The sequence below is a fragment of the Emys orbicularis genome, chromosome 1, assembly GCF_028017835.1.
Source record: "Emys orbicularis isolate rEmyOrb1 chromosome 1, rEmyOrb1.hap1, whole genome shotgun sequence".
NCBI classification, from domain to species: Eukaryota; Metazoa; Chordata; order Testudines; family Emydidae; genus Emys; species Emys orbicularis.
Genome location: NC_088683.1, coordinates 121,079,535 through 121,104,625, shown reverse-complemented (window position 1 = coordinate 121,104,625; position 25,091 = coordinate 121,079,535). Strand labels below are relative to the sequence as shown.

At 43.8% G+C, this 25,091-nt stretch overlaps 1 protein-coding gene across 1 annotated transcript in view; it reads right to left on the bottom strand.

Moving 5' to 3' along the window:
- Positions 1-25,091, bottom strand: part of DERA (deoxyribose-phosphate aldolase) — a 102,608-nt gene that overhangs the window by 60,521 nt on the left and 16,996 nt on the right. Inside the window, exons 3-5 of the mRNA XM_065406133.1 lie at positions 7,383-7,530; positions 4,096-4,191; positions 2,707-2,841 (exon numbers count right to left, since the gene is read on the bottom strand). Coding sequence (XP_065262205.1) covers positions 2,707-2,841; positions 4,096-4,191; positions 7,383-7,530 — 379 coding nt within the window. The remainder of the gene's footprint in view (positions 1-2,706; positions 2,842-4,095; positions 4,192-7,382; positions 7,531-25,091) is intronic.

The following is a 25,091-nucleotide window of genomic DNA, read 5'->3' as shown; positions in this document are numbered from 1 at the left end:
ATTGTTGGTGGGTCAGGGAGCCTTTGGCTGTGGCTGAAAGGAGTAGAGGAAATCAAATAAACTCAGAGCAAATGTGGAGACAAAGGGGCCTGTTGTGCAGATGGCTCTGGCCTCCAGTAGAATTTAGAGGATGGGGAAATCTGAGTTGAACCTTTTCTTTGCTCCTTAGGTAGATGGGACAAACCCTGCCTCGATGACAGAACTATCTGTTGGAAACACCATGAGGGAACTTTTTGAATATCCCCCTCACTGATCCCAGTCAGTGGGTTTTTCCACAGAAGGGCACAACCTGCACTTTTAAAAATTAATTTGTTCATATCTGATAACGAATTAGCCACTTTTTTAAAATTTAAACATTTTGATTTTTGCACCTCTCAAGAATGTTTAATAGTGGAACTATATAAGTCGCCTTATCATTTAATTATTTGGATCCATATTAGGATCCTACACAAAAAACTATTATTCAGAATTTGGTCAGATAGTAAAAAAAAAAAAGGGGGGGGGGATTAATGCTATTGATATTTTGCATAGTGTAACCCCATTAAAATGCTAAAATGCTAAATATGTTTATGAGATTATTTATGAATAGTTCCATTTGTATACACCCTATAAAAAGTACTAGAAGACTGTGCCTCCACTAATGTCTCTATTACTACTTCATATTGTGTCTACACTAAGCAGTTTCTGAACCATGCAGGAAAGGTGCTACAGAATCACATTTGAACCCAACTAGTGCGCACACTGTTCCAACTAGAACTCTAGCACATCTAATCTTTGTAGTCTGGTCACTCAAAGGGTATGTCTACACTCATAAAATGCTTTGTTTTAGAAAATGTGTTAACACGCACATTTTAACTAGCATGATGCTAAACACAATTTGGAGCCTACTGTAAACATGCACTTTTGTGTTTAAAAAAATGTGTTAGCTGATTATGGGAGGGGGACATATGATTAACCACAATCAATTAATATATTTTTTAAAAACCCACACAATGGTACTAGTCTATTCTAGAAGATAAGTCATGTTTAACTAAGTTAAAATGGTGCTAGCTCATTTTCTAATGTGATACATTTCCACAGTGCAGAAAAGGCCTAAACTGGCTTCTAAAATGGTTTCACCTACCACTGTTCAAATTGTACCAAACTCTTTTCAAAACCAGTTTAGCTTCGTAATAACATGGATAGGGCATAAGTATCTCCCATGTCACTGAATTAGACTAATTTTTGCAACACAAAAATCAACACAACGAATTAGCTTTAAAACAGCATTTGAATGATAATGATTATTTATATCTCCATTTAGGTCCTTAGAACAAATATATTGTGGCCAGCAGCTGTTTGAGCTTTCTGCTTACTTCCCAGTTAGTATCTTTCAATCTTTTACTGGAGGTGTGACCTCTAGTGGAGGAAAAGAGGATCATCTAATTACTGTGGCAATTTCACTCCTGTTATTATTATTTATTATTTGTGTTCTGGTAGCACCTAAGAGCCCCAATCATGGACCAGGACTCCATTGTCCTAGGCACTCTACAAACACAGAACAAAAGGACTGTCTATGCCCCAAAGAGCTAACAATCTAAGTAAGATAGTTCAACCTTTGTTGGCAATGATGGCTTTCGTGATACAGATGTCAGTCCACACTGATCTGGACTGAGATCACCAACTTATTTACTGCATCTGAAATCAAAATAGCCATTTTGAAAGACAGCCAAGCTGATGCCAGCGACCTGGGTTGCTGCATATATTTGAGTACAAGCTGGTGTAAGTGAAGAACATTGTGAAAAAGATCAAGATACATGAACAAGCTAGCACTAGGATAACACTCATGAAGATACAAATATTGGCATGTTGCAATTGATGAAATTTTAGTCCAGTGCTAATTGTTAATTGAAGGAAGACAGAGATCAGAAAATATGGTATGTCACTATGATGATTACATTTCCTTAACTAAACTCAGTTATCATATGTTCCTTTCTGAAGTGTTCTCAGTGAAGGCCATTAGTGCTCGTTTACCTTTACATGGAGATTAGTTATAGGACCATTGTCAGCACTTAAGGCAAACCATTCACGGTACATTAAGGGAGAACCAATTAGAGTGAAACCATCTCCAGTATTATTACACGAACTAATTAGAGAGTGAGAGAGAGACAGAGAGAGAACACCAGTAACAATATGAACTGTAAATTTGTACTCTCAACTTCGAAGAAAAGCAATTAGAAGACACATCCATTTTTGTCAAGAACCAAAACACACATTTTAACGACATAGCATCTACACTGACAACCCGTTTGGGTATTTTTTAACCATTCTGTTTGTGGGTAATTAGACCATCAGCATTCACTTTTCTGCTGTCTCATTTGAACTAAGCAGAAGTTGGGAAATTATTTTTCATATATCTCTTTATATAAACACTTTCAAGACTAAATCTAAAAGTCAGGATTTTCCAAAGTGAGCAAGTGATTCTTGTTGTCTAACATGACATCCCTTAAAGTAGCCTGAATTTTCAGAAAGTGATAAGAACGCCCACCATCTGAAAATCAGGCTCTTTCAGGGTCCCTTGATTCAGCACCCAAAAAACAGAGGTACCCAAATCACTAGTCATTTCTGAAAATCTTGGCCCACAGTGGGCAACCAAAAGTCAAATTCTGCCATCACCGACATGGGCAGAGGATAAAAGTTGGCTCTTTAGCTTTAGCAAGTGCTTACCTTCCCACTGGCCAGTCAGCACAAGGGTTCTGTTAATTACAATGTCGATCTCTCTGGCACCATCTTCCACTGCTATCCTAATCTCTTCTAATCGGTTTTTCAGTGAAGTCTGTGCAGCTGGAAACCCAGTTGCCACTATGAAGAATGGGAAAAATAAAGTTGTGAAGTAAGCAAAGACTTTTATATAAATATAATTGTTATTAAGGCAGATTGGGGGCATAAAAAATTAAGGTTTTTTTTTCTTTTTTTCCCCTGAAAGGGAAGTTACTCTAGAGCGCCAGTAAAAGACTCAAAGACCTAGAAGGCACCTAATTCATCCCCCACCTCATTTACAAGAACATTAATTCTTCCCTTGAGTTCCTTAATCAGTGCTTTGCTCAGTTTTAAATGTCTCCTGCAAATTGATTTCTCCCACTTTCCTTACAGCTATTTCCAGTTCAGCCTGGCTAATACATATAAGTCCATTGCCTTCAATAGAATTCTGCCTGCATACACAAGCTCTGAATTTGTCCTAATGTGTGAAATCATCTTCGATGTGTATGTTCTTCAGTCCTCCCAAATTCTTGTAAAAGGTATTTGAAAATAAGTGCAACTAATATGGGCAAGTAATAGTCACAATATAGGTAAAGTTGAATGCAATCATACCCTATTCAACAGTCATTTGAATTTTTGTACTTAAACAATATAAAGATAACTTGGAAAGGAAAAAAATTATCCTTGTTCCACTCCCTCCCCCTCTCTCCCCTTCTGATGCATAAAGAGAATCTGGAAAAGTTCTCTTTCCCCCTTGCAAACACAAACATGTTTTTGTGGTGTTTTTTCAATCCTAAATTCCACATTGTCTCCCTTCTGTGGTGCCTGAAGAACTAGTGAAATGATGACATCACAAAGAGTTGAGACGAAGGTATTTTTACAGGGATGGACTCTTGCACCTGCACAGAGCCTGGCTGACTTCAATGGGGTGGAAGGATCCACCTGCATGCAACCTAAAAGCTGAGCTATTAAGCAAGGAAGGGTTTTGATTTGTTGATGTTAACAGCTATTCAGCTTTAATGACTAATTCCCCTTGGGAGAAAAAAATGTCTGTGTAAAGATTCATTATCCCTACCCCTTCAGTTCAGGTATGAGATCAACATACACACCTCAAAGACCCCCCCAGGAGATCCTCCTCCAGCAAAACTTAGACTTGACAACTAAAAACTTGACATTCCAGATACTTTTTAGTGAAAAACAAGGAGGATCCTCCCCCCCCCCGGCAAAAAAACAACCAACTAAAAAACAACCACCACCTTTTCAGGTATTCTTCACCCATTCCATAAACGCAAAAAGGGCACAAGCCCACCGGGAAAATAATCTTTTAAATAATACTTGTAAAGAAGAGAAACTTACCTGAAGCTACTGGTATGTTACAACCAGCAGCCTTGAGTGCTTTAACAGCATCAGCTACTCTAGCTGGATACACGCAGACAGCTGCTGTAGTAATACCTGCAAAAAGTTACAATCCACTGTTTCACCTGTATATTTCTATGTAATGTGCATTGTCTTCTAGTCCACACTATGGCCTTGTGTGCACTAGATTTTTTTTTTTAAATCTCCTACTCTTGCACAACCACCAACTGCTCTCCGCTGGCTGTAGCAACCATGAGAGTTTTAATGGCAGCAGGGCTCAGGTGGCCACTGGTAGAGCTGCCACCATGTCCGTTAGCCCTGCCCTGAGAACACTAAGGCTGCATCAATAGTAGCTCAATCCCAGACACAGTTTAAGGCTGGAGTTCTTTATACGCCAGTTTCAGACCAGTTTGCTCTGGGATTTATGATGTAAGAAACTATGCTATCAGAGTATTGTACCTAGGGGCCTATAGCGCAGTTTGACTAGCATGGAATTCCGTTTGTGTTAGCACAGTTTCACTGTGTTTCTATTTCAAATTTTATTCTCACAGTCTAAGGAACTTGGACTGATATTTAATAGGTTTTTTTTTAAAATGTATAAAGGATTAGAAAGAATTCATAAATCAGAGTTTAAAAAGGGATTGGGTCTTTCTTATTTCATGACTATGGCTAACAATCCAGGGCCTGATTCACCACTATATTACTCTAGTTTTACACCACACACCTCTGTTGAAAACAATGAGGTTATGTCTGTGTAAAACTTACCATTGCAATTCATCAATCAGGCTCCAAGTGTTTATACAATATTGGTGGGTTTGATTTTTGTTTGAATGTTGTAGTTCAAACAAAGCACCAAAATCATGTGGCATTTTAAAACAGTCTCCTGCATCTGACACATCAGTGATATTAATACTTCTGAGAAGTTACGTTGTGCAGTGCTGAATATTGTATGAAAATATGCCATTTTACGGCTATCATTTAATAGAAACTCTGTAGGGCCACATCAATGCCTTAACAATTCCATTCCAATCAGTGTTGGGTGTAACATTTAGACTTATATTGAGGGCCCAGTTCTGCAAAATACTTTGGAAATGCCTATGCCACAGCAGGAAGGTGTGATTCCCAGTGCAGGTAGACAGACTTGTGCTAGCTCTGCTCAAGCTAGTGTGCTAAAAAGAGTAGCATGGAAGTTGCTGCAAGGGTGGTGGCTCAGCTAGCTGCCTAAGCTTGGACCCAAGAAGTCAAGTGGACTTGGACTTGGGCAGCGAGCCTGAGCCACTGCCCGGGCAGTAATGTCCACACTACTATTTTTAACGCACTATCTCTACTCGAGCTAGAGCAAGTCTGTCTGCCCACACTGGGAATCATGTCTCCCAGCTGCAGTGTAGACACACCCTTACGGTCAAATCCTGACCCCATTGAAGTCCCTATTAGTAAACAGAACTAGTTGCTATTTTGATCCCTTTCTTAGTTACTGACATAACTGGGTGGCAAAGACAATTCTGAGGAGAGATTAAAAAGCCAAATTTTTCAACACACAGCACGTGTCTGTATCTAATTGTCTGCACAAAGGCAAAGAGCCAGATCCTGGAGCTACACAGAAAAACCTCAGCCAGGATTATGACCCAAAATATTTACAGATACTAAAAAAAAGCCCAAAGGTTTATTGGGGGTATCATGTGCATTTAATGCAAATAGATTTAGTGGCACCTTACCATCCAGTTATTAAAAGAGAGAGGTGTTTTTTTTTTTTTTAATATATTTCATAGTTTTATTCTCTTAATGGTTTCCATGTCAAATACTGTAGTGTATTCTATAAGTGCCCTGTGACGTTACAGCCTGTATGATTTTATAAAAATATGCTAATGAGTGAATATAATGTAACTGGAATATGCTTCGTGCAAAAGGTCTCTTGTAAGGTATCATTACAAAGCTTATTGTCTACTGAGTGTGGTCATCCTATTTGTATAAAGGTATCACTCTTGTATCTGAAACTAGAAATATGAAATATAACTCTGAGGGCCTATTGTAATTATGCAAAGTGTGGGCCATTAATGGTGGTTTGGAATCTTAATGGCTCCCATCAACCAGGACAATTGACTGGATGGCTCTGTTTGCAGGCAAGCCTTCCTGTGAGTCAGGCTGGGGGGAATGAAGGCTTGGGGTCTTACAGTGACATGTGATCGTGTCACATGAACTGGAATCCATCTTTAACCTGGTGCTTTTCCAGTGGGGGGGGGGGGGGGGTGGAAACCCAGAGAGAGACAAAGGATTCCCGCCTTATGCAAAAGATATATAAAGGGGTGGAACAGAACAAAGGAAAAGGGAGCCATCATGAAGAATCCCCTAGCTACCACCTGAGCTGGAACAAGAGCTGTAACAGGGGAAAGAATTGTGCCCAGGCCTGGAAGGTGTCCAGCCTGAGGAAAAAACTTACTGAAGCATCTCTGAGGGTGAGATTATCTGTATTCAGTTTGATTAGACATAGATTTGCGCATTTTATTTTATTTTGCTTGGTGACTTACTTTGTTCTGTCTGTCACTACTTGGAACCACTTAAATTCTACTTTCTGTATTTAATAAAATCACTTTTTACTTATTAATTAACCCAGAGTATGTATTAATACCTGGGGGAGCAAACAACCGTGCATCTCTCTCTATCAGTGTTATAGAGGGCGAACAATTTATAAGTTTACCCTGCATAAGCTTTATACAGGGTAAAACGAATTTATTTGGGTTTACACCCCATTGGGAGTTGGGCATCTGAGTGCTAAAGACAAGCACACTTCTGTTAGCTGCTTTCAGGTAAACCTGCAGCTTTGGGGCACATAATTCAGACCCTGGGTCTTTGTTGGAGCAGACGGGAGTGTCTGGCTCAGCAAGACAGGGTGCTGGGGTCCCGAGCTGGCAGGGAAAGCAGGGCTAGAAGTAGTCTTGGCACATCAGGTGGCAGCTCCCAAGGGGGTTTTTGTGATCCAACCCGTCACATACCCCTATTGCAATCTCGATCTGGAATCTGTAAATTAAAGTGAGGCTTTTTCCTGCACATCTTACATCATAACTAGGGATAAAGATTTTGCAATCAGAACTTATATTACCATTTCTTTGAATGAGACTGCCTAGGATCCAGTTCAGTCTTCCAGGGCTGTTTAGCTGTGCAATACTAGCTCTAACATCAGTAATGTTCAGGCAGTAGAAGTTGAAAAAGAAGACGTCAAGTTTATGTTCTGTCCATAACCAGTTTTATAAAGCCAAAGCTTGCAAGTAATGTAACCAAAACCATCATACCTTTATCATGCATATTCATGGCTCTCAAAAGATCCTCTCTGATTGGATGTTTGGCTTTGTAACAAAGCCTGTGAATGTTTGAAGGGGTGTCATCACCTGAGAGGGTGGTGAGGTCTATGCAGGTGACAGCTCTCAGTAGCCAAGCAGCCTTTATTAGGGAAAAAAGTAATACACAAAAAAATGGATTAAATTTTTAAATGTGGCCCAACCCAGATGATTTAGGAGACTAAGCCCATCTCAAAAGTGAGTCACTTAGGCACCTAAGTTTCATTGACAATCAATGGTGCTTTTGAAAATATTACCCAATGTCTAAAAATCAGCTATTATATAGTCAAAGGTCCAAGTTCCGATTTATGGCACATGGATCAAAGGCTGAATAATGAGCAGGAATCCTGGCATATTATTCCACCAGGATCCTAAAACAATGATGCTTGTATCTGGGCAACCCACTGGAGGAAGGATGCAACCTCTCCCCAACAGAGTTGTCCACGTTCCTGTAACATGCTAAGTCTGCCTCATGCAGAGCTAGTCTGCATAGAAAGCATACACACTCTTCAGCAGGCACATGAATTGTAAGAGCAAGTCACCTGAACGCACACAAAAGTCAGGAATATGCATGCTGCCATTACATTTTACAACCCTAATCTGTGCATATGCATCAGGGTGAAATCCTGGTTCCACTGAAGTAAATGGACATTTTGCCAGTTACTTCAATGGAGCCAGGATTTCACCCTAGGTGTCTTACATATGTTTTAATATTTGGGTCCAAAACTCCAGGTGTCTCAGTTTAACTGTCTGTAAAATGGGAACAATAATATTTACCCATCTTCCTGCAAAAAAAGTTGAGAGAATTGACTAACATTGCTAAAGCATTTCAGTATCCTTGGACGAAAGATGCTACAGAACTTCAAAAATTATTTTTAACTGTGATTGGGTTGGTTTTTTTGTTTTTTTACTTCAGAAAGTTAGCTTTTTACATCAACTAGGTTTTTTTATAACCTGGTTTAAATTAAAACAAAAATTGTTTTCCAAAAAGAAGGGAATATTTAATCAGCTGCTAAGAAAGGGATTCTAGTCTCATCCCTTAGGAAATGAGTTGTGAAGACAGATGTAGTAAACTGCTTCCAAGAAATGGTGTGAACTTTATTTGTTTTAAAATAGGATTTTGGCTTTATATATATATATATATATATATATATATATATATATATATATATATATATATATATATATATATAAATATAAAAATCATACACACACACACACACACACACACACACACACACACTTGGATATGGACTTGAGCCACAAAGTTTGGATGTGGAATATTATCTACATCTGAACTTTCCCCAAAGTTCAGGGTTTTAAGAGTTAAGGATCACATTCAGGCCCATCTCTATTTGTTAGGCAGCACATGGATATTCTGCTACATCTGCACTTGGGTAGATGAAAAAAGATGTTTATGAAAACAACCCTTTGGTGTTCTTTAAAGAAAAACTGAATTATTTAGCTCAACAGTCGTGTTGCTACATAAATACAGAGCTGAAAGGTACCAGGGGCAACAATGCCTCTGTCCTGCAGACACATTAAGGGGGACATCAACACCAGAGTAAATCACCACCCCAAGTGATTATATCTATGCAATCCAAGGAGCTGATTCTTCACTTCATTGCACCTTATGTGAATATGTGGTAATTTACAGCAAATCATAATGCTCCTCATAGATTTTAAGGCCAGAAGGGACCATCCTGATCATCTAGTCTGACCTCCTGCACATTGCAGACCACAGAACCTCACCCAGCCACTCCTATAATAGACCCATAACCTCTGTCTGAGTTACTGATGTCCTCAAATCATTATTTAAAGAGTTCAAATTACAGAGTATTCACCATTTACACTAGTTAAAACATGCAAGTGACCCGTACACCATGCTGCAGAAGAAGACAAAAAATCCCATGGTCTCTGCCAAACTGACCCAAGGGGAAATTCCTTCCCGACCCCAAATATGGTGATCAGTTAGATCCTGAGCATGTGGGCAAGACCCACTAGCCAGACACCTGGGAAAGAATTCTCTGTAGTAACTCAGAACCCTCCCCATCTAGTGTCCCACCGCCAGCCGTTGGAGATATTTGCTGATAGCAGCCACAGATCAGCTACATGCTATTGTAGGCAATCTCCTCGTACTATCCCCTCCATAAACTTATCAAGCTCAGTCTTGAAGTTAGTTAGGTATTTTTTTGTCTCCACTGCTCCCCTGAGAAGGCTGTTCCAGAACTTCACTCCTCTGATGGTTCGAAACCTACTCTAATTTCAAGCCTAAACTTGCTGATGGCCAACTTACATCCATTTATTCTTCTGACAACTTTGGTGCTTAACTTAAATAACTCCTCTCCCTCCCTGGTATTTTGCTCTCTATAAACACATGAGAGGGATATCATATTTCCCCTCAGCCTTCTTTTGGTTAGGCTAAACAAGTCAAGATTTTTGAGTGTCCTCTCATAAGGTAGGTTTTCCATTCCTCAGATCATCCTAGTAGCCCTTTTTTGCACCTGTTCCAGTCTGAATTAATCTTTCTTAAAGATGGGAGGCCAGAATTGCACAGAGTATTCCAGATGAGGCCTCACCAATGCTTTGTATAATGTTACTAACACTTCTCTATCTCTACTGGAAATACTTCGCCTGATGCATACTAAGACTGCATTAGCTTTTTTTCATGGCTGCATCACATTGGCGGCTCATAGTCATCCTGTGGTCAACCAATACACCCAGGTCTTTCTCCTCCTCAGTCTCTTCCAACTGACAAGTCCCCAGCTCATAGCAAAAATTCTTGTTAGTCAATCCCTAAGCGCATAACTTTCCATGTTGCACTATTAAAATTTCATCCCATTTCTATTGTGACATTGCACCCCATATTCTTCATAGTTGTATGATTATGATATAATTATGATGCATTTTGGACAAGATGGGTCATGTAAGGTGTCATTGGAAAAGTTCTGATTTGCTGAATATGATTATCTTATTTGTATGCATGTATCATTTTTGTATCTGAAGTTATGAATATTGGCTATGTATCTGTATTTCACGGGTAGTCACACCTAGGTGACACACCCACTAGGCAAAATGCTTCCAAGTCTAGATAGCCGAGTGTGAAGGGCCTATTCAAGGTAATGGGCCATTAGGAAAAACAATAGGCCTTAGAAAGCAACAGAGGGTCCTGTGGCACCTTTAAGACTAACAGAAGTATTGGGAGCATAAGCTTTCGTGGGTAAGAACCTCACTTCTTCAGATGCAAGTAATGGAAATCTCCAGAGGCAGGTATAAATCAGTGTGGAGATAACGAGGTTAGTTCAATCAGGGAGGGTGAGGTGCTCTGCTAGCAGTAGACGTGTGAACACCAAGGGAGGAGAAACTGCTTCTGTAGTTGGATAGCCATTCACAGTCTTTGTTTAATCCTGATCTGATGGTGTCAAATTTGCAAATGAACTGGAGCTCAGCAGTTTCTCTTTGGAGTCTGGTCCTGAAGTTTTTTTGCTGTAAGATGGCTACCTTAACATCTGCTATTGTGTGGCCAGGGAGGTTAAAGTGTTCTCCTACAGGTTTTTGTATATTGCCATTCCTGATATCTGACTTGTGTCCATTTATCCTCTTGCGTAGTGACTGTCCAGTTTGGCCAATGTACATAGCAGAGGGGCATTGCTGGCACATGATGGCATATATAACATTGGTGGACGTGCAGGTGAATGAGCCGGTGATGTTGTAGCTGATCTGGTTAGGTCCTGTGATAGTGCTGCTGGTGTAGATATGTGGGCAGAGTTGGCATCGAGGTTTGTTGCATGGGTTGGTTCCTGAGTTAGAGTTGTTATGGTGCGGTGCGTGGTTGCTGGTGAGAATATGCTTAAGGTTGGCGGGTTGTCTGTGGGCGAGGACTGGCCTGCCTCCCAAGGTCTGTGAAAGTGAGGGGTCATTGTCCAGGATGGGTTGTAGATCACTGATGATGCGTTGGAGAGGTTTAAGCTGAGGGCTGTAGGTGATGGCCAGTGGAGTTCTGTTGGTTTCTTTTTTGGGCCTGTCTTGTAGCAGGAGGCTTCTGGGTACACGTCTGGCTCTGTTGATTTGTTCCTTTATTTCCTTGTGTGGGTATCGTAGTTTTGAGAATGCTTGGTGAAGATCTTGCAGGTGTTGGTCTCTGTCTGAGGGGTTGGAGCAGATGCGGTTGTACCTCAGTGCTTGGCTGTAGACGATGGATCGTGTGGTGTGTCCAGGGTGGAAGCTGGAGGCATGAAGGTAGGCATAGCGGTCGGTGGGTTTTCGGTATAGGGTGGTGTTAACGTGGCCATTGCTTATTTGTACTGTGGTGTCCAGGAAGTGGACCTCCCGTGTAGATTGGTCCAGGCTGAGGTTGATGGTGGGGTGGAAGCTGTTGAAATCATGGTGGAATTCTTCCAGGGTCTCCTTCCCATGGGTCCAGATGATGAAGATGTCATCAATGTAGCGTAGGTAGAGAAGGGGCGTGAGTGGACGAGAGCTGAGGAAGCGTTGTTCCAGGTCAGCCATAAAGATGTTGGCATATTGTGGGGCCATGCGGGTGCCCATAGCGGTGCCACTGGTCTGGAGGTATATATTGTCACCAAATTTGAAATAATTGTGCGTGAGGATAAAGTCACAGAGCTCAGCAATAAGTTGTGCTGTGTCATCATCAGGGATACTGTTCCTGACAGCTTGTATTCCATCTGTGTGTGGGATGTTTGTGTAGAGAGCCTCTACATCCATGGTGGCTAGGATGGTGTTTTCTGGGAGGTCACCAATGCATTGTAGTTTTCTCAGGAAATCTGTGGTGTCACGGAGATAGCTGGGAGTGCTGGTGGCGTAGGGTCTGAGTAGGGAGTCCACATATCCAGACAGTCCTTCAGTGAGAAGGACTCTGTTGCTTTTTACAGATTCAGACTAACACGGCTACCCCTCTGATACTTGACAATAGGCCTTAGGAGATGCTTATCCCCCACCTGGTGAGCCTTCCTGAGAATGCTGCAGACAGCTTGTAAGTCATGGCTGCTATGACTCAGCAAGGGCATGTGGCCAGGCCACATGACACGGAACTCCATCTTGGATACCAGTGTTTTACCACAAACTGAGTTTGGTACAAAGGGTTCCCGCCCTATGCTAAAGCTATACAAGTCAGGGAGTGACATCATCTGTTGTTCTTCACTCCCCCACAACTGAACACCTAAGAGATGCTCCTAAGGAAAAGGACTTGGAACAGGGGTGGGGATCCCAAGCTGCAAAGCAAATGCAGCTTGTCCCTTAAGAATCTGCAAGCTTGCTATCATCAGCCAGGGTGAGAAACTGCTAATTCATATCCAGTCTATCTAGTATGTTAAGCGTAGTTTGCGGTTTTGTTTATTTGCTAGGTAATCTGCTTTGATCTGTTTGCTATCCCTTATAATCACTTAAAATCTATCTTTTTGTAGTTAAACTTATTTTATGTTTTAATCTAAACCAGCAAGTTTGGCATGAAGTGCTTGGGAATCTTAGCTCAAGGGGCAGGGGCTGTTGCATTGCCTCTCCACATTGAGGGAGAGGCAAACTCTATGAGCTTATGCTGTACAGTTCCCTGTGCAGTGCAAGATGGCATAATTTTGTGTTTATACTCCAGTGCGGGTATGTGTGCCTGGGGAGCTGGAGGTTATCTTGACTGTAGCCTCTCTATTGTTGGTTCATGCAGTGGCTAGTCAGAGAGCCTGCATGTAACTGCAGCTGGATGTGTCCCTGCCTGTGTGAATGCTGGTGGAAGTGTACGACCGGGAGCAGGTCTGCAGCCTGTCACAGCAGCACAGTGTGAAAGGGAGCCCAGACTGGTGAGTCAGAGGGCTCAGTGGTACCCCAGTTCCAGGTGGCACCCTGGGGGGAACCTGTCACATCTGTTACTCCAGTTTTCAAAGTCATCCAGATCTTCTTATACGATATTCCAGTCCTCCTCCAGATTGGCAATACTGTACCTCCCAACTTTGTGTCATCTGCAAATTTTATTAGCACACTCCCCCTTTTTGTGCCAAGGTCATTAGTAAAAGTGTTAAATAAGATTGGTCCCAATACTGATCCCTAAGGAACTCCACTAATAACCTTCCTCCAGCCTGACAGATCACCATTCAATATGACCTGTTGCAGTCTCCCCTTTAACCAGTTCCTTATCCATCTTTCAATTCTCATATTAATCCCCATCTTCTCCAATTTAACTAATAATTTCCCACATGAAATTGTATCAAATGCCTTACTGAAATCCAGGTAAATTGGATCTACTGCATTTCCTTTGTCTAAAAAAATCAGTTACCTTCTCAAAGGAGAGCAGGTAGGTCTGGCATGATCTACCGTGTGTAAAACCATGTTGTATTTTATCCCAATTACCATTTAACTTTAAGTCGTTAACTACTTCGTCTTTCAAAATTTGTTCCAAGACCTTGCATACAATTGAGGTGAAACTAACAGGCCTGTAGTTTCCCGGATCACTTTTTTCCCCATTAAAAATAGCAATTCTCCAGTCAACTGAGTCAACCCCTGAGTTTACAGATTCATTAAACATCCTTGCTATTGGGCTGCTATTGGGCTTGCAATTTCATGTGCCAATTCCTTTAATATTCGTGAATGAAGATTATCAGATTTAGTTCCATTAAACTGTTTGAGTTTGACTTCCACCTCAGTTGTGGTAATTTCTACTTCCATATCCTCATTCCCATTAGCCAACCTGCCACTACCCCTAAGCTCTTCATTAGCCTTATTAAAATCGGTGACAAAGTATTGTTTAGATGTTGGGCCATGCCTAGTGTGATGCTGTATAAAAAGAAAGATGACCATGATACATCAGTGGTGATACCTTAGTGTATCAACAGTGTTGCACAATTGTAATAAATCTTATAAAATGTATGCCTTATAAAATATCATTGGAAAAGTTGTGATCTGTTGAACAATGCTGTTTTGGTGAAATCTGTGTATCATCATTGTATAGGAAGTTATGAATATTTGTTATGTTTGTATCTCAAAACATGTGTTCCCGGGTAACACCCAGAAGACAGATTTACATCAAGACCAGCCAGCCATACGTTGATGGGCCATGAAGGAGAATCAACTCTTCCAGTGGACACCTCCTGAAGACGCCTCAAAGAGCCTATGGACAATGGAGGCCCAGTGACTCAGCAGGGCTCGTAAAACATGTGATCCCTGACTCCATGTTTCAGACAATAACTTTTCATGTACATGGGCTGAGGATATAAATGGAGACTGTCAGATCATCTCCTGGCCACTTTTTTGCTCCCCATTTCTGGAGAGTGATTTCTAACAAAGGGAGCTTTAAACAAGGGACTGAGGACTCCAATAAGACAGTTACCTTTTCTGTAACTGGTGTTCTTCGAGATGTGTTGCTCATGTCCATTCCATATTAGGTGTGTGTGCTCCACACGCCAGCCAGACTGCTCGGAGCTCTTTGATGTTTATGTGTAACCGCGCCTCCTCCGGGGACCACATCCCGTGTCTGGAGGTTGTCGAGATGTGCCCCTCAGCCGAGGTCCGAGCCGTCTGACACCAACTCAATGGAGTGAGGAGGGTTGTTGAACGGAACCCCTTCCAGGACTGTCCTACAGTCAGTCCACCATCTCAGCGACGTAAGTATCGCCTGGGGAACGGGTCTCGGGACTGTGAATAGACTGTCACCAGCCATTGTTGCAGGGGCCGCATCCGGAGCCTGGCATGGCGGACCACGTAAGTGCAGGCTGCCATGTGGTCCAGCAGGCGCAGACAAACCCTGGCTGTAGTCAGAGGAAACGCGGAGACTTCCGCAATGAAGTTCGCCATCGTTTGGAACCTTTCCTGCGGCAGGAACGCTCTGGCGCAGGTAGAGTCGAGCACCGCTCCGATGAACTCTATCCTCTGCACCGGCACTAACGTCAACTTTTTGTCATTTACAGAAGGCCCAGAGAGCGGCAGGTGTCTTGAAGCACCGTGACATCCCTTCGGACGTGAGACCTGGAGCCGCCTTTGACAAGCCAGTCATCAAGGTACGGGTAGATTTGGATACCCCGGCAACTGAGGTAAGCCACTACCACCAACATGCATTTGGTAAACACCCTCGGTGCTGTCGCCAGGCAGAATGGGAGGATCGTAAACTGGTAGTGGTGCGGCCCCACTGTAAACCAGAGGAAGCGTCTGTGTCCTTGAAAAATCACTATGTGGAAGTATGCATCCTTCAAGTTGAGGGCGGCATACCAGTTTCCCGGATCCAGGGAGGGGATAATGGAAGCCAGAGACACCATGTGGAACTTTACTTGTTGAGGTCTCGCAGGTCCAGGATGGGCCGTATACCACCCTTGGCCTTTGAGATTAAAAAGTACCAGGAATAACCCCCTCCCCCCCTCGTTCCTGTACTCTAGAGGAACTTTTTCCACCACACCCAGCTGTAGTAACCTCTTTACCTCCTGCACGAGGAGAGACTCATGAGAGGGGCCCCTGAAGAGGGATGGGGAAGGGGGTGGGAAGGTGGGGGGGGGGGGGAGTATAAAGGCACTGGAGGATATAACCCCTTTCCACTGTGCTGAGGACCCAGAGATCCGAAGTTATAGCGGTCCAAGCCAGGAGGAAAGGGGAAAGGTGGTCAGATAACACTGGGAAAGATGGATCCGGGGAATAGTCTGGTAGGTCGCCCTCAGGCGCGCCCTCAAAACGACTGTTTGGCCCCCTGCTTACAGGTTGAGCCCAACTGGGCAGAGGGTGGAGGCGGGTGGCTCGGGCGGTGCTTGTAACCCTTGGCTCGTTTATGGGGCTGGTCTTTCCAAGGCTGGCTCCCCTGGCCCTGAGGCTGCTGTGGTTTGAACCGCTTATGTGCCAGGGCTGGGACGTAGAGACCCATGGTTTTCAGGGTGATGCGGGAGTCCTTGAGGCCATGCAACTTGCTGTCTGTTTGCTCCACAAATAGGGCCGTCGAAGGGCAGGTCCTGCAATGACTGCTGGGCCTCGGTGGACAACCCAGAGAGGAGCAGCCAAGAGACTCACCATATGGAGATAGCGGAAACCATGGTGCAGGCAGCAGCATCAGATGCTGCCTGGAGGGCCGTCTTGGCCGCAGTCATGCCCTCATCGAGGATCGCTTGGAAAGTCTTCTTGGAAGCCTCAGGGAGCCACCCTTCGAACTTGGCTTGCCACATATTGAAGTCATATCGGCCAAGGAGGGCTTGATGGTTGGCTACTCTCAGCTGAAGGCTGGAAGACGAATAAACTTTACGTCTGAAAAAATCCAGCCTCCTCGAGTCCTTATTTTTGGGGGTGGTCCTGGGTTGTCCCCGGGTTGTAACCATCTCAACCACAAGAGAACTGGGGGCTGGGTCGGAGTATAGGTTTTCGTGCCCTTTGGTTGGCACAAGTACTTACGCTCAGCTCTTTTAGAGATAGGCGCCAGGGAAGAGGGGGTCTGCCACAGGGCATTAGTGATTTTGGAGACCCCTTCATGAAGGGGTAGGGCCACCCTGGTGGGAGCCGAGGACCAGAGGACATCAAACAGAGAGTCCAAGGGCTCTTCCAATTCCTCTGCCTGAAGCCCCAGGTTAGAAGCAACCTTCTTCAAAAGTTCCTGGTGCACCTTGGTGTCATCCTGAGGAACTGGGTGAGGGGGCCCCCGTGATAGCCTTGTCTGGCAATGACGAGGAAGATGCCGGTGCCACCTCCACGTCCATTGGTGGTCCAGCAGCTTGCTCCCCCGGGTCCTCCTGGACCTGCAGGGTCTTACCCCCTGAAGCCTCGAGCACCGGAGGGGGACTGGATACCGAGGCCGCTGGCTGCTCCGAGGCTCCAGACACCAATTGGGCAGCCTGGGAAGGTTGGGTGAACCCCCAGGAGTTCCACAGGTACCATGGTGCCGGCCACTGCACTTGGGGCCATGGAACAGGTTTCGTTGCTGATAATGTAGTCGGCACCACCGGTACCGGGGCTTGTCCTGCAGTCAGGGAACCTCACTCAGAGCCGGAGCTACCAACAGAGCGGTCGGTACCGGGCAACCAGGATCGGGCTGAGCGGTGGCTCTTGTTTGACCGGTGCCGGTCTCAGCGTCCCAAAGCTGACCTGTCCGAGTGAGATTGTCTTGGTCGGGCTCTCAGGGACCGACGGCGTTTGGTGGATCTGCATCGGATACCTGGCAATCCACGCCTCACGCTTCTCAACCAGTACCGGGACATCAAACAGGACCAGAAGCTACTACAGGCCGGTTGCCGGGAGGATCACCTTGAGTAGGGTGATCTCCTTCTTGGAGATGGGCAATGACGGCCCAGCGATCAGCAGTCTCTGGTGTCCAAACGGTCCCGGGATCGGTACCAGGCCCTTGGAGACGGTCGGGGCTGGTCCCGGAGTTCCTGCCGCCTTGAGTCCCTCGATCGGTGACCCTAGTGCAGGGACTGAAGAAGGCTTAGCTGAGCCTGCCTCTAGTCCTGAGGCATGACGGCTTCGGGTGGGCGAGCGATGGCAGGACATCCCTCTCTTTGGGGAACGGTGCCGCTGAGGCGGGCACACACGTATAGGTCCCAACACGGATTTTCCCTGAGACCGGGATACCACTGGAGCCAGTGTGGGCGGCACCGGGAGGGTCAGGATTTCCTGAGTCACTTGAAGGGCTTCGGGCGTCGACGGCACCTGAAACTGACATGGGCCAACACCGCTATCCGGGGTCGCAGGCAAAGTATGGGATGGGCTGCACCTCTCGACCTGAGCTGGGGCCCAAGTTCCCAATCGGGGTGTTGAGCTGCCTGGCACAGGTCATGGCTCGCCCCCAGCCCTCCCCTTTCCCTTGCAGGAGGTAGGAGATCTTCCCCTCACAGTCTTTTTCGGCTTCTTGACCAGAGCTGTGGAGGGGGACCGGTGCTGGCTTGTGGATGGCACCAGCGGAGCACTGCGCACGGAGGCTGCGGCGTTCGGTGAAGAGTCAGACCATTGCTCCAGTGCCAGAGTGAGTGCCGACTCCATCAGGAGCGCTTTCAGACGGATATCACACTCCTTTGTCCTAGGTGTGAAGGACTTGCAGATACGGCACTTGTCACTTATGTGCCATTCGCCCAAGCACCTTAGGCAGCTGGTATGTGGATCACTGACGGGCATAGGCCATCTGCATCAATCACAGGGCTTAAAGCCTGGGGACCGGGGCATGCCCCATCCCCTGGCTGAGTCCTGTTCGGGACTAATGAAGAGTTGAGAACTACTACTAAGGGTAACTAAGAACTACTAACTATATACAACCATATTACAGGCTTTCAAAGTTCTCAAGAACTGAGAACGAAACAACGCTAGACGAAGCAGCAGAAGTTCCAGCACCATCACTGGTGGCACGAAGGAACTGAGGCGAGGGCAGCCAGTGGCGCCCCTTATACCGCACCTTGTGGGTGCCACTCCAGAGGGTGCCAGAGCCAGTCCCCTACGAATACTGCTAAGGGAAAAATTTCTGGCACCGGTGCATGTGGCGAGCACACACACCTAATATGGAATGGACATGAGCAAGCACTCAAAGAAGAACTTTTGGACATACAAGAGACTTATTGCAAACTAGCAGATTAAACATCACTGCTATTACCCTGATCTACAGATTCTGAAAGCAACTGTAATGTATATGATTCATTTTAACCATTTAATAACTCTTTTCTCTTTTATTTAAACCTTTAGTTTAGTTTACTAAAGGATTGGCTATCAGCTTGATTTTTGGGTGAGATCCAGAAATACATATTGATCTGGAGTGAGTTTCTGGTTCTTTGGAAATGGAAGAACCTAATATATGTGATTTCTGGTTTTAATAATGATTTATCACAGAAGTCATAAAGGGCTAAAGGGCCTGAAGGGGACTGTCTGTAGCTCCATGATAACTAGTGCAGTATTTTGGAAGAACACTTTTGTTACTGGCTTGGTGAAGTATTATGATAGAATACACCACCAGTCTGGATATATGCCCTGTATTCTGGCAATGTGACCTGAAATTGATTTTAGCTGTGTCCCAAACCAGGTGTCATGACAATTGGCATAGTCTTGGCAGGATACACATAGGTCAATTGGGCTTTGGATCAGAACCCACTGCTGTTAACATTTAAAGTTGATATTGAGAGTTTTAAGGGTTAAAAGTTAGTGACCATGAGTCAGTCACAATCCTATGAGGTTATGAACTTAAAAAGTATGTAAAGATAGAAGAATAGGTCTTACGGGGGACATCTCCGATCAGGAGATGAGAGATTTGCTCATGGAATGTGACCAAAAGGCAGCAGCAGAGGCAATCCAGATGCAGACCTTGGTGAACAAGCAACAGTTTGAGCATGAAGAAAAAATGGCAGAACTTCAAAATGAAGGAGAAGGAGGCTGAGGATGCAGAGGAAAGAGCATACCAGAGATGCCCAGCAGAGGCTGAAATTGAAAAGGAGGCTCATAAAATGCACATGGAACAGATACAAGCTGAGAGAGAAGCACATCAAAAACAGGTAGAGGCTCACAAGCTGCAACTCCATGTCCTGAACAGGCAAAGAGAACACCCTGTGGATACTTCTCCTCTCAACAACAGAGACGGAGATAAAACCTGCCCAATTTATAAAGAATCTAAGTAGCTTGAAGAATTTTTATCTACTTTGAGGTGTTCATAAAATCCCAGAAGAAAACTGGATGCTGATTCTCCTGACCAAATTGACTGGTAAAGGGAGGCAAGTGTTTAATGAAATAGGGGTGAAGGAAGCTTTGGATTATAAAAAGATTAAAGCAACTGTACTGAAAAGGTTAAAATGACTACTGAGCCCTATAGGTTGAAATTTAGAAAACTTAAGATGTCCGATAATGTTACTTATGTGGAGTGCACACATAAACTGCTTGGTTATGTTAAGAAGTGGGTCATGGGAGCAGGAGCATATGACGACTTTGGTAAACTGTTGAATTTAACTACTCTAGAGCAGTTGCTTAGGCTGACACCTGAAGATGTTAAGGCTACAATATGTGATAGAAAGCCTGACTCAGTTTTAAAAGCAGCAGAAATTGATGACAAATGTATAGCAAATAGGGCTCATGAGGGGTATAAGCCCCAGAGGAAAGGTAATCCCTCTGCACTCCAATTTAAAAGGGTTCAAAGGCTTAAGAATAAACCTAACCCTAATTTTGTTAAATAACCTCATAAAAGTCCAGAACATAAAACCTCTCACTCTAAGAGGAAACAGGTGATCTGTAATCACAGTGGAATCCCATGCCAGATAAAACCAAATTGCCCAAACCTTAAAAACACTCCACAGTCTGCACTCACGAAACCCGCTTTGAGTGCTAATGCTGTTACCTTAAATACAGAGGCTAACCATGTAAGCACTAACACTGCCACCTTGAGTGCAAATGCTGTCACTTAGCCTGAAAGGAGATGGAAAAGGAAGGGAATGACCCCACGAATTATATTAATGCTGATTCTCTGGATGGTAGCAAATAATTAACAGTGCAAAAGTTAATAATGTTAGTTGTGTAGGATGGCACCGTTACACATCTGATATTACTTTAGTTAAAGGAAATCTTGTCAGAGCAGGAGATTTGTTGCCAGATAAGTGTGTGAATATTTTGGCTTTCTGAGTTCTCTATGAAAGTACTTTTGGCCAAAATCCACCTGGAGTGGGAAAATTTTAAAGGTGATATTCGCGATTTGCTACCCACTGATATCTTGATTGTTAACGATATCATAGCTATGTTTCATCAGGTTAATATCATAACCAGGTCACAGAGAAGGTATGGCTCTGATGCAGGTACCCTGCCTGGTGTCAGTGAGGAAAACTGCGAGCAGGTAGAGCGCATCTCCCAGCTTATGCCAGTTGAGAACTTGTCTGATACGATTCTGAGGTGATTCTGGACTTAAATTAAACACAGGAAGAATTTGTTGCTGCTCAGAGTAGAGCCTCAACTGAAGAAGGAAGGGGAGGATTTTTGTTTAGGAAGGCTCCTTCAGGGAAAGAGAGGCTTCCTAGTGAACTTGTAAACAGATAATTAATTGTGCCTGAAGAGTGCAGGAGAGAATTGCTCCCAATAGCTCGAGAAGAGCCATTGTCTGTGGAGAGTAGTAGTGTACCCACTGAAAAAGCTGTCCCCATTGCTAAATGCCAGAGTTTTCCAGCTGAGCATAGCTCTACTGACTTAACTCTACAGAGTACCAGGAAAGGTGGCTTTGCAAAGGTTTCAGAAGGGGAAAATGGAAAAAGAATTTTGGGGGAATATAAAGACGCCCTGTAACCAGTTGGCTTTGCCTAACCAGCATTTTAGAGTAGTAGAGTGGTTGGCACATGGGTATTCCTATGCTGATTCCTTAATGGAAAACGCCCAGGACAGAGAGGCTGATGCAGCACCTGTCCATCTAGCTTGTGTGTCAGATCCTGCTTGGGTAACTGACTTTTCAGAGCAGAGCAGCCGTGCAAACGAACCCTCGGGAACACAAAAGGTGGTAGACAGACTCTCACCTCTAGACCCTTTGAATATGTCCTAGTGAGCTCAGGCACATCTGATTCCATGTGGAAGCACAATTTAATAGTTGAAAGTCACCAGGACACGGATTCTGACATGTGGATGGAAACTGACTGTATCTCCCTAGAGACCGAGGCCAGTCTTTGAACTTGTAATGGCTGTAGATTCAAAATCAAGCAGTCAGCAGTGTCTGTAAACATGCAAATTAACTGGCTGGGAGGGGGAAGGGAGCTTTGCCCATAGCCACTTACCCAAAGAAAGCTGCTGAGAGGATGCTGCTAGAAACAGACATTCCTAGTCAGCAAGTAGAGACTTTTAAACAAGAAGGCTCAGATTACAATTGTCCAGGAATGGGAGGCGGAGAAGTGCTGGATCCTGAAGGTGAGGGCCCAAGTTAATCCCAAGAAGGTAAATAGGCTTTTTGCATGTGCACAACCATGGCTTTGGGAGACAGCTCCACAGAGGGTCTGCTAGTATACAAGATTCTCCTACATCCTTACCTCACTGAACCCTAAAATACCAGAGTCCTAAAGATATGATTGAATTAAAGGCATATGTCAAGGGAAACACTAAGGTGAAGGAAACGCTAATGACTAGTTATGGTGCTAATGATAAATCTTGTTTTTCATTACACGGTTTACCATAAGCACCATAATTTTCATTACAAATGAGTGTTTACAAGTATTTTTGTTACACCATGCTTTCTGCTTAGACAGTTTGTCTCTGAGGTCAGTTTGTTCAATACCCTTCTTGAACCTTTGCACAGTGAATCTTCATGTAAACATGGTCATCTTTTTTTTATATACAGCGTCACACTCCGAACACAAAATTGATGTAGGAATGGGTGTCCCTGACACTGCTGAATACATCCTAAGAATTTCCCATTCTTTGTAAGGACTGTTATGGGGGTCACAATGTTACCGAACCCCTTTACAAACCTATTGTAACAATTAGCCAGACCAATAATGGATTGGACCTGCTTCTTTGGTCTAGGGGCAGGCCAGCTTTTGATGGCCTCTACTTCTAAGAGATCAGGGCATACCAACCCATTGTTCATCCTGTGTCCTATATATAGGATACTTTTGCAAACCCTATTCTGCATTTGGAAACCTTGGCAGTGAGGTGGAGTTCCTTCAGCTTTTGTAACACAATTCTTACATGATTTATGTGATCTTGCCAGGAGTTACTGAAAACAGCTAAATTATTTATACAAGCTCTGGCAAATGTTTGTAATCCATTCAACACTTTGTGAACCAGTATAGTGATTTTATGGACTAACAACTATGTCACCTTATGATAGACTACACCACCAGTCTGAGGTATATGCCCTGTATTCTAGCAGTTTGACCTGAGATTGGCGCTTGTGTCCCATACCAGATGGTGTGACACCTAGATTATCTTTAATCTCCACCCCATCCTCAGCGCTTAGCGGTCCCACTTCTTCTTTACTCATTATGTTCTTATTTATATGGCTATAGAAACTTTTACTAATGGTTTTAATTCTCTTTGCAAGGTCCAACTCTGCTTGGCTTTTGGTAGTTCTCACTTTATTCCTACACTTTCTGACCTCCAAGAGGTAGCTTTCCTTGCTGATACATCCCATCTTCCATTCCTTGTAGGCTTTCTGCTTTCTCTTAATCACCTGTTTGAGATGCTTGCTCATCCAGCTTGGTGTCAAACACTTCCCTACAAGGCTTTTCCCCTTGCTTGGGATGCAGGCTTCAGATAATTTCTGCAACTTTGACCTAAAGTAATTCCAAGCCTCCTCCACATTTAGATCCTTGAGTTCTTCAGTCCAGTCCACTTCCCTAACTAATTCCCTTAATTTTTTTAAGTTTACCCTTTTGAAATCAAGGACCCTAGTTGCAGATCTATTTTTTGTTTATTCTTCCATTTAGTTTAAACTGAATTAGCTCATGATCACGCGAACCAAGGTTGTCCCCTACAACCAGTTCATCTAGGAGGTCCTCACTACTCACCAGAACTAGATCTAAAATGACATCACCTCTTGGTGGTCAGCAACTATTTGGTGAAGAAATCTGTCAGCTATCACATCTAGGAAAATCTGGACCCTACTATTATTAGTAGCACTTGTCCTCCAATCTATATCAGAGAACTTAAAGTCTCCCATAATCACTCAATTCCCAGTAATAATTTATTTCATTAAAAACATTAGAGGTCTCTATCCATATCCAAATCGGATCCTGGTGGTCTGTAGCATACCCCATTTGTTGATCAAGCACTATCCCAGGAGAACCACTACTAGCTTTCTTCCCCAAAGTGCTTTTAGCCCAAACAGACTCCGTCTTATCCATTCCATCACTTCTAATTTCTTTCCAGTCTACCTCATCATTACATACAATACTACCTTTACCTTTATTTCTGTCTTTTCTGAACAGCACATACCCTTCAATTCCTGTACTCTAGTCATGACTACTATTCCACCATGTTTCTGTTATTCCGAGAATATCTGGTCTCACTTTCTGCACCAGTAGTTCTAGTTCCTACATTGTATTTCCCAGGCTTCTTGCATTGCTGTAAATCATAGTTGTTTCTGCTTGTGTTTCACACTGTCTCCGACCAGTGTCTGCAAACTGAACAGGGGGGGAAAAAAAAAAAAAAAAACCTCCCCCGCCCACAAAACAGAAAAAACACACACAAAACTCACTCACTGCCTCTAAGGTACAGGGGCTTGCCTCCTCCCTTCTCCTCCAACAGAACTCCCACTCAAACTCCCGTTTACAGCTCTGTTTGCTGGCTCTTGTGCTCCTGCTCCTGTTTTATACCCACTTCACACAGGTACAAATAAATGCCCAGAGAGTAGAGAATCAGGCCCCAAGCATCTAAATGTTCTCTAGGTTAAGAAGCACTCCAAGATTTTTTTTTAATCACTATTGGTATTTCTCAACCTAGCATTGGGGGAAGACCATATAGCTACAATGTGACCCTAAACAATGCAGGACACTCATAGGAGAGACTGTAAACCAGCTTCCAACCTGCCTTAAACTTCCTGTAACAGACTGGGGGGGAAATGATGTTTAAAAGTGTGTTTTTGAATGATTAATGTTATGATTGTTGAACAGTTCTTATACCAAGGTAGAAAGCGGTCTTACAGATTCTTCCACTGGGTTTTCACATTGATAGCACCAAATGCATCCCAATGTAAAAAGAGAGAACTTTCACTGTAGTCCATGGGAACTATGCCCACTTACACCAGGGTTGAATTTGGCCTCT